The 9,052-nt window shown below is 37.7% G+C and overlaps 2 protein-coding genes across 2 annotated transcripts; both read left to right on the top strand.

The window, feature by feature from the left end:
• Positions 1 to 160: 160 nt before the first annotated feature.
• On the top strand, positions 161 to 5,030 carry LOC107671074 (acetyl-coenzyme A transporter 1-like). Its single transcript, XM_016463920.1, has 7 exons — positions 161 to 406; positions 1,165 to 1,948; positions 2,499 to 2,701; positions 2,822 to 3,006; positions 3,154 to 3,289; positions 3,343 to 3,555; positions 3,650 to 5,030. The coding sequence occupies exons 2-7, from the start codon at positions 1,207 to 1,209 to the stop codon at positions 3,815 to 3,817; spliced, it is 1,647 nt and encodes a 548-aa protein (XP_016319406.1). The 5' UTR covers positions 161 to 406; positions 1,165 to 1,206; the 3' UTR covers positions 3,818 to 5,030.
• A 691-nt stretch (positions 5,031 to 5,721) lies between these two features.
• LOC107671072 (protein C3orf33-like) lies at positions 5,722 to 8,748 on the top strand. Its single transcript, XM_016463918.1, has 5 exons — positions 5,722 to 5,837; positions 6,019 to 6,063; positions 6,325 to 6,478; positions 7,398 to 7,558; positions 8,476 to 8,748. The coding sequence occupies exons 1-5, from the start codon at positions 5,730 to 5,732 to the stop codon at positions 8,746 to 8,748; spliced, it is 741 nt and encodes a 246-aa protein (XP_016319404.1). The 5' UTR covers positions 5,722 to 5,729.
• The last annotated feature ends 304 nt before the right edge of the window (positions 8,749 to 9,052 follow it).

Raw genomic sequence — 9,052 nt, 5'->3', positions numbered from 1 at the left:
GAAAACAGTTCATGCAGTTAAATGCAACATAAGAAACTTCTCTCAAAAAATAAATAAATTCATAAATTTTTCAAAGTTGCATGGGCAGAATATTTACTCTGTAAGTTACATGAAACATTAAACTAAGCGGAACTAAAACAGGCGCTGTAAGACACGTCAGCTGAAGCATTCGGACACATTTTACTGACGCACCTCCCCGGTTTCCTTCTCATTTTAGCAGTCAGGTGTACTAACTGTGGTTCGGGCGTCTTGAAAAACTAGGTATATTGTATATTTATGCACATATATTTATGTCTCAGTAAGGTGCTGCTTATCTGAAGTCAAGGAACCGTGTGTTTTTTTTTCATTTTGTTCATTGATTCATTGATGTCTTGACTTGTCTTGTGGAATGTCATCATAGTGCAAGGTAACCATTAATCAGTGTTTTTTCTGCTTCTTTACCAACTCATGCTTATGTGGTTCTTTCGTTCGGAATATGTTCGATAATCAAAATGTGTCGCATGATAAAGTCTCTGAGCTGATGTTATTTGTTTTGCTTACTCAGCTTTACGTGACAAGAATCAGAACTAGTTAACGTTAGCTATTTTTTATTAATCATTTATGTGTTTCGTTAATTGGTTTCATGTTCGAGAGGCTTCTCTGGAGTGGAATACACATTTTGTCCCCAGTCTTTATGGTTTTGGAGTAGTATAGTAATACTGTTATAGTAAACTAAAACCATAAAAACATTTTTGGTATTTGAAATGCTAACTGAAACAAGTTTTAAAACTATTTTTATGTTATGTTATCCTAAACTAACCTAACCTCTGCTAGTTGCCAAGACTTGGAATTTCTCATTTTTATTTAGTAAATTTATGTACTAAAACGATAGACTAAAACAGAAATAATAGTGAATGCATAGGCTATATACATAAAAAAAAAAAATATAATAATAAAACTGTCAAAAACTCATTGCTAAAATTGCTGAAACTTTAAGTAATTTAAAAAGAAAACAATCTAAAAATAAATACTAATTCGATGTATTAAAATAATAATAATAATAATAATAATAATAGGATCTAAATGATACCAATATAACACTGCTTCCAATAACGTTATGCAATTCACTTTTTTCACAGACTCATTGGTGCAGCTGGTTTAATTATTATTTTTTTTTACACACAGGTGTTTTGAGGACATATCTGGATTGATGCCCGGCAGGTTAAGATGGAACTGTCTGAATCTGTCACACACAAGAACGGGAGGCTGCGGAAGCCTGTGGTGTCCAACTCTGATATGGGTGAAAGAGAATCCAAGCTAGAAGTGGAGTGTGACGAGGAGGCTCTTCTACCAAACTCCGTCAGGGCTGATGGACAAGCGAAAGCGTGTCACGGGATCAAAGGAGAACTAGGCAGTGTGGCCCTGTTATTGTTTTTGTATGTGCTTCAGGGCATTCCCTTAGGCTTGGCCGGGAGCATCCCTCTCATCATGCAGAGTAAGAACGTTGGCTACAAGGACCAGGCCTATTTTAGCTTCGTCTTTTGGCCCTTCAGTCTAAAGCTGTTCTGGGCTCCCCTGGTGGACTCGCTGTACCTGCGGCAGTTTGGCAGGAGGAAGTCGTGGCTGGTGCCCACTCAGTACCTGCTGGGTCTTTTTATGCTTTACCTGTCAGTCACGGTTGATGCAATGCTTCAGACAGATGGACAGAGTGGGCCAGATGTGATCGCACTGACTGCAGTCTTCTTCATGCTGGCTTTCCTCGCAGCCACGCAAGATATTGCCGTTGATGGCTGGGCTTTGACTATGCTGTCCAGGGAGAATGTGGGTTATGCTTCCACTTGTAACTCTGTGGGTCAGACGGCTGGATACTTCCTAGGAAATGTGTTGTTTCTGGCTCTGGAGTCTGCTGATTTCTGCAACAAGTATCTGAGGTTTGAGCCTCAGGAACGGGGCATTGTAACACTCTCAGGTATATTTTTACATTTTCAAATTATTATTTTTTAATGAATTAATATTTTTATTCAACAAGAATGCGTTAAAATGAACAAATGTGACAGTAAAATCTCTGTACATTGTTACAACACATTTTCATTTTAAATAAGTCTTGTTCTTTTGATCGTTCTGTTCATAAATGAATCCTGAAAGAAAAAAAAACGTTTCCACACCTTCCACAAAAATATGAAGCAGCACAACAATATTTAACATTAATAATAACAAGAAATATTTATTGAGCACCAGATCAGCCTAATAGAATGATTTCTAAATGATCATGTGACACTGAAGAGTGCAGTAATGCCTGCTGAAAACTCAGCTTTGCAATCACAGGAATAAATAATATATTTTGGAAAACATTTTTTGAAAAAACTAATTTCACAATATTAGAGTTTTTTACTTTTTAATTAAATGCCGCTTTGGTGGGCATAAGGCAAAAAACATGAAACATTTTATATTTAAGTATATACATATATATTTAGGGTACCTTAACTTACCTATTTTCATTCTGTTTTGTTCCCTTTCAGATTTCTTGTTTTTGTGTGGGATTGTGTTCATGGTATCTACCACTCTGGTTGCTATACTGAAAAAGGAAAACAACAGACACCATCATACTAAGAAGAAGCCAAAAGAGGAGACACAGAGTGTTATGGAGACCTACAAACTGTTGCTCTCCATAATTAAAATGCCCACTGTCTTTACCTTCTGCGTCCTATTGCTGACTGCTAAGGTAATGTTACTTAGCCGAGGCTTACTATGGTCATCTTCCTGTTTTAACTAGTTTGATTGCTGTAACTTTATAGCTATACGCAGATCAATCTAATTCATCCCTCTTCCTCTCTACTTTTAGATCGGTTTCTCTGCTGCGGATGCTGTGACTGGGTTGAAGCTAGTGGAAGCCGGGGTTCCTAAAGAGCAGCTGGCTCTACTGGCAGTTCCCATGGTGCCTCTGCAAATCTTGCTGCCTCTAGTTATTAGTAAATACACAGCTGGGCCACGTCCACTAGATGTTTTCTACAAAGCTTTCCCGTTCAGGTACAAACAAAATCAACACACATGCCCTGATTCTAGACATTAAGAGCTGTGATGTACACATGAATTGACAGCCACATATGTAATCATTAGAGGGAATACATGCATTGGATAGAGTAATAGGATGCCTGTGGATTGTGTTCCTCAAAGGCTGCTGATTGGTCTGGAGTACGCCCTGCTGGTCTGGTGGACCCCAAGTGTTCGGCAGGAGGAGGGCTTTCCAGTGTATTACTATGCTGTTGTGCTGCTGAGCTATGCAGTACATCAGGTTAGTTTATTTTTACTTGTGTGTGTGTGTATGTATATATATATATAATATCAGTATCTCACAGAAGTGAGTACACCCCTCACATTTTTGTTGCCTGCATGGCCTTTCATGCCAAGGTCAGTGACCCTGTGATAGGGGGCACCTACATGACCCTTCTGAACACTGTGACTAATCTAGGAGGGAACTGGCCCTCTACTCTAGCTCTATGGCTGGTAGACCCTCTCACCTTTAAAGAGTGCCAGGGAGCCCCCGAGCAGACGTGCGGTTCGGTTGAAGAAGCAGGGGTAAGTGTTTAATTTAATCATATTTCCAGGCATTTGCTAATTGGTGACACTTAACTATGCCTATAATTTGAATCTGTTCTTATATTGTCTTCAGCTCTGTGTCAGAGAGGGCGGCACATGTGTGACAACACTGGACGGTTACTACGTTGAGTCTGTGGTGTGTGTTTTGATCGGTCTCTGCTGGTGGATGTTCTTTGGGAAAAGAATGAAACGGATACAAGAAGAGAGCCCCTCTGCGTGGCATTGCAGGGTTGTCAAATAACATAATCTGTACTGGACTGGACCGTTCCTTGTCTGAGTAACTACTTATTTTTGTCATGCTACAGCAGGCCTGTAGACAGGCTTTGAACTCTTTGATGACTGAAATAGTAGAATATACTGTACTATTAAATTCTTAGCATATCTGTTGCATTATCCCCAAGAATCAGAGCTTTTATGCCAAATTGAAATCTGTAAATCTAGAGATGGCACTAGCTTATGTGTGAAGTACATGATACACAGGAATGGCATGACATTCACTGCTCCGCTGCCTATTTAATCAAGCATTTGTCTTGAGTTCCTGTGCCTTGTGCTTTTCTGTTTCTAATATCATAGTTTTTTCCCAAAAAGACTGTGGGTCTTCTGACATCATACATGACATATGCATGAAGAAGTAGTTGCTGCAAAATTCACATCTCAGCTTTTATGCTTTTTCTCCAGAAAGACTTGATTCTAATCGAGCTCTTCAGGTGGAATGTACATATTTATGCAGTTAGACCCAAATTGCCTCAGCAATCACATAATTGTGAATGAAACTGGTTGTAGTACTATTGAAATTGGTTATAGAGGTGGAAATGGTTTTATGTTGTTTTCTGTTATGTATATAAATCGCAGTTATCTTAAATGACCCAGCTATCAATATAAAAAGCAAGTGAAGAAAGTTAAAGATAACTTCTGCAAGAACAGGAAAAAAATAATATTGACAAAGACTATATTTGCTTTTTTTGTTTTGTTTTTGGTCTTTTTCTTTGTGTTTTTATGGCCAGTCAAGTTTGAATGTGTATAACTGAACTTAATATTCATGAAACCAGCTGTGTCTTTTAAGACAACAAATTTTGTTAGCGCTACCAAACCCCATGTCAACAAAATTAATCATTAGATTTTCTATAAATGATTTAGACTTTTCAGCAGCGGAGAAGAAAGCCTAGAATTTACAACTTTAACGTTTGTTATTGGTTGACCAGGATATTTATACAATCACCAGCACTTTAACTAAAAGTTGGTTTTCACTGATAACTAGGAATAATTTCAAGAGATTGTTCACCCAAGACTGATTATTCAGTCATTAGTTACTAATCTTCATTCTTCAAAACTGTATAACTTTCTTTAATAAACACAAAAGAGGATAAATTAGGCACAATTTAAATACTGTTGGTAAACAAACAGCTTTTTTTTTGTACCCCCTCCATACTATGGAAGTCAATGGCTACCGGCAACTCTTTGTTTCCCACCATTCTTCAAAATATCATCTTTTGTGTTCAACAGAAGAAAGAAACTCCTACAGGTTCGGAACAACTTGAGGTTCAGTAAATGATGGCAGAATTTTCGTTTTTGGGTGAACTATTGCTTTAAGTACTGACAGCCTCAGTCTCCATTCATTTTTACTTTTACATCATCTTTTTCTTTGAAAGTGAATGACGATTAAGTCTGTCATCCTGACAAATCATCTTTTGTGTTCCATGGGGGGAAAAAAGCCAAATGAGTTTGAAAAAACATGGACTGAATGGCAGAATTTTCTTTCTTTTTTTCTTTTCTTTTTGTAAACTATCCCTGTAAAATACTGTACTGTATGGCTAAATATTTTACCTGCTGTAAAATGTTCTTAATGCAAAATTCTTTGTATTTGTAATCTTCATTAAGTGTTCACCTTATTTTGTTTTATGTCATATAGTGGGGAGAGGGTACAGCTGCAGTGTGTCTTTGGATCTTTGTAAATACTTGTTTTTACCAACATTCCCAAACTCTTATGTAAAATAAATTAATATCTTGTATACAAATAAATGAAAGGAAATCGGATCCATTTGTGTTAAGCTTTCCCATGTAAAACGGAAAACGCATTTCACTATTTTGGCCTAAGGCGCTACCCTTGAACAGTGGGGGTGGCTACATTTTGTAGTTTTTCCTCTATAAACAACATGCCGCCGGGTTCGGATCCTGCAGATGTGAACGAGGAGGACAAGTCCTCTAAAAATGTCATTGCACATATATCACAGTTTGCCGACAATAACTTAACGTTTATCCGGGTAAGTGACAGATTTGAACAATAGGTGTCATTTAATTTCATTACAAATATATGACTGCCCATGTACTGAGAAACTGAGTTAGTGAACTACATACTGTATATGGCAGCTGCCCGTGCAAGACGCAGTAAATATTATACTGCTTTATCTTATGCTGTGTATATTTTAATGTGCTCCCCAACAGAATATCAGCGCGGGTCTTCTCATCATAGCGAGGAGCATCAGACTGGTAAATGCACCACACACACACACACACACTTTATTTCACGCAGCTCCTGACAGTCCATATGTTAATGGGCTCTGTGAGTTTAAGTAAAGTCTTCATGCAGATGCTTTCGTTTTTGTATTTGAATTATTGATATATTTTAATTATGTTTAATGGGAAAGCATGACGGTGGTATGGCATTCACCAGCAGGGGATCCTGATGCCCTGGAACTATATTGATGTTTTTTCTTGTCTTGGTCATATTTTACTGTCCTTATTTTGCAGATTACAAAATTTGGCTTTGCTGCTGATATTCCAGCACGATTCATTGAGAGAAACATCAGTATCAGAGGAAGACTAAGCAATATTACAGAAAAAGGGCTTGAAGTGGAACACATTCCAATTTATGTCCCTTTGCTCAGTCGCCTACTTACTAAATGTAAGGAACCACACAACCCTCTTTTGCAGTCCTTCAGGAAGACCCCCTCACACACTTTAATTAAAAGTCCTTTCAGTAGGCCTGCAGATTTATTTCACAGCTGTCACAGGGACGACTGTGTTCATCTGAACAGCTGGTCTCCATTATGACTCAATATTTAAAAGCCCATTTCTCTTAGAAACTGTTTTATCGGTTTTTATAATTGTGTATCTCCTGCTGTGTCAGTAAGTGGAGAGATTTTTTTTTCCTGCTGAAAAAAGTGACTTTGCCTTTGAACTTGGATTCAAGTCCATTCACTTGGTCTTTTAACTTAAGTCACTGAAGCATGAAAGATTTCTTTCTCCCGTCGTCCTGTTGTTACACTCCAAACTCTGCGAAATCTCACGTTGTTTCAGAACTGAATCAAATTGCCACTGAATTGTTAACATTTGCACATCTACAAGATTGTGTTTCAGTATTTTCAAATTAATCTCTGTAAACCAGTTAGTGGAAAGAGGCAGTCAAAGTAATTCTATTATGGACCATCCATGCCTTCGAAATGAGTTTAGATGTGATCCAAATATGCTATACCAGTCACATATCAACTCCCTGAAGTTTAGATAAGGAGATGTCACTTTGATTCACAGATGGCCTTGTTGTAAGCTTGACCTCTTGGTGCGTGTACCATATGGACGTATCTAGCTTTCTCCTGTATACCACAGAGACTAATACTCATCAGGATAGCATGACCTTACTGGTCTTGTTTACATAATGATCCTCTCAGACCACAGAAAATTACACTTTCTTTAAATCCTTTAGAAGTCCTGCTGCTTTGTACTGACTCCGTAAACTATTTTCACATCGTAAAAGCACTTTGAAATTAGAGTCTTGTTGATATAGCGTTTAAAAGGGAGATGACAGCTCACACTGGCTTCAGCAGGTCATTCCTTGACCCTTCTGGATGTGCGTCTGGCTGGAGTGGAGCTGACCATAGAAGGGCAGGACTGGATTGGTCAACAGCTGAAACCAGCTGAGACGGTGTGGCTCCGACTTATCGCTCGACAGAACGAGACCCTCCACTGCCTAGTGTCAGTTAACAGGGTAGGTGCAATATACCAGATTAGCACAGGGTCAGATGCCACCATGAAAGTGGTTAGCTTGACAAATGAGAGGCTAATAGGAAAATAAGGCACATTAGAGCAGTGGTTTTCAGCTTTTTTGAATGCAATGCCTCCAATTTTCAAAGATCCAATTATTTTTCCAGTTGTTTGTAATGTACTGGATAAGGATTTATTTATTTTTTACTCAAGCTTTTTACATTATAAGTTATTTTAGAGCTTGACAATTTCGGAATATGTATATTCATTATAGAAATGGCCATGGAGTTATGAGATTATATTAATTTGCATGACTTTTCCAGGTGTAGAAATTTGACACTTTTAACACTAAAATTCTTGTGTATCTATGTTTTTTTTTTAGGACAGAGGGAGCCCGGGCTTTTCAAAGACAAAAAATACAAATAAAACAAAAGGTTGGATCCAGTTGAAGGAATGAGTTAAAATAAGAAATATCTTGATTTGTTGTTGTTTAGCCTATTTGAATCAATTTGAGTTTTGAGGCCCCCAAATTGGTCTCGGCCCCGTGGTTAAGAACCACTGCTTTAGATCTAATATCATACAAGTTTTTAATTATTAAATGTTGATAAACAGGGGTCATGGAAAGCTAGAAATATCAGTGAATTTCAAATGTTGTTTCTAAGCCTGAACATTTTTTTTTTAATTATTATATCTTTACACGCTTTCTTTAAAATTATTTTAAAAATATATATTTATCACAATCAACTGGAAAAATCATGGAAAAATGAAGGAAAGTTCAGTGATGAAATGTAATAATTAAACGATATATTAAATGTAAATTAAATTGGTAATATAGATGTTATAATTTGTATGTTATTAGTCACGCTGTGCTTAAAACACTGGGAAATCCATTAAATCCACTTCATCGCATTATTCTTTCAGGGCTCTCTCTTTAACACCTGTGTGAATGAGGAACTTTTGAGGCATGGATTGGCTAGGACTTCTCCTTTTGTGGGTCTGGACCCTCACTCTCGGATCTACTGGCGTCTCTATAAGCGCTTTCTGAGGGCCGAGAGCAGAGCAGAGAAGAAAGGGAAAGGCCTGTGGAAGGAAGAGAGTCGCTGGGAGAGAGCTGCTAATGTCTTGAAGAACAATATGCTGGTCATCTCAGTTAAGAAACTCTTCAAATGGACATCAGGGACTAAAGAGAAGTGAAATATATAATATATGAGGTATATTGCTGATCTCAGACCTGAACTAAATGGATAAGGTGAGCAGCAATTAAACTTGAAATTATTAAAATTTTCATGTGTTTTTCTGCTTACTTTTACTTTGACCTGTGAAGAATATGTCTCTTCAGACATTTCCCTATTTACTCAACATGAAGACAGACATCTCTAACACATTGTGGTGTTGTGTAATCCATCACATTATTCATGCTGTCCTACACCTCTAGCGTTGGACACCATCGTTATATTCCTGACAACCGGAAAGCCTTTGAACTCTTCCCTGCTCCCAT

The sequence above is a fragment of the Sinocyclocheilus anshuiensis genome, unplaced genomic scaffold, assembly GCF_001515605.1.
Source record: "Sinocyclocheilus anshuiensis isolate Anshui unplaced genomic scaffold, SAMN03320099.WGS_v1.1 scaffold1382, whole genome shotgun sequence".
In the NCBI taxonomy this organism is placed as follows: Eukaryota; Metazoa; Chordata; class Actinopteri; order Cypriniformes; family Cyprinidae; genus Sinocyclocheilus; species Sinocyclocheilus anshuiensis.
The sequence above is the reverse complement of the archived record's forward strand: the minus strand, read 5'-3'. Positions and strand labels throughout refer to the sequence as shown.

What these genes read in the sequence shown, in the direction of transcription:
- LOC107671072 (XM_016463918.1), top strand. Translation starts at nt 5,730, where the DNA reads ATGCCGCCGGGTTCGGATCCTGCAGATGTGAACGAGGAGGACAAGTCC. An exon ending in TAGCGAGGAGCATCAGACTG is followed by an intron (nt 6,064 to 6,324) that starts GTAAATGCACCA and finishes CTTATTTTGCAG; the next exon opens with ATTACAAAATTTGGCTTTGC. An exon ending in CAGTCGCCTACTTACTAAAT is followed by an intron (nt 6,479 to 7,397) that starts GTAAGGAACCAC and finishes TGGCTTCAGCAG; the next exon opens with GTCATTCCTTGACCCTTCTG.
- LOC107671074 (XM_016463920.1), top strand. Translation starts at nt 1,207, where the DNA reads ATGGAACTGTCTGAATCTGTCACACACAAGAACGGGAGGCTGCGGAAG. An exon ending in GGGCATTGTAACACTCTCAG is followed by an intron (nt 1,949 to 2,498) that starts GTATATTTTTAC and finishes GTTCCCTTTCAG; the next exon opens with ATTTCTTGTTTTTGTGTGGG. An exon ending in GTTCGGTTGAAGAAGCAGGG is followed by an intron (nt 3,556 to 3,649) that starts GTAAGTGTTTAA and finishes TATTGTCTTCAG; the next exon opens with CTCTGTGTCAGAGAGGGCGG.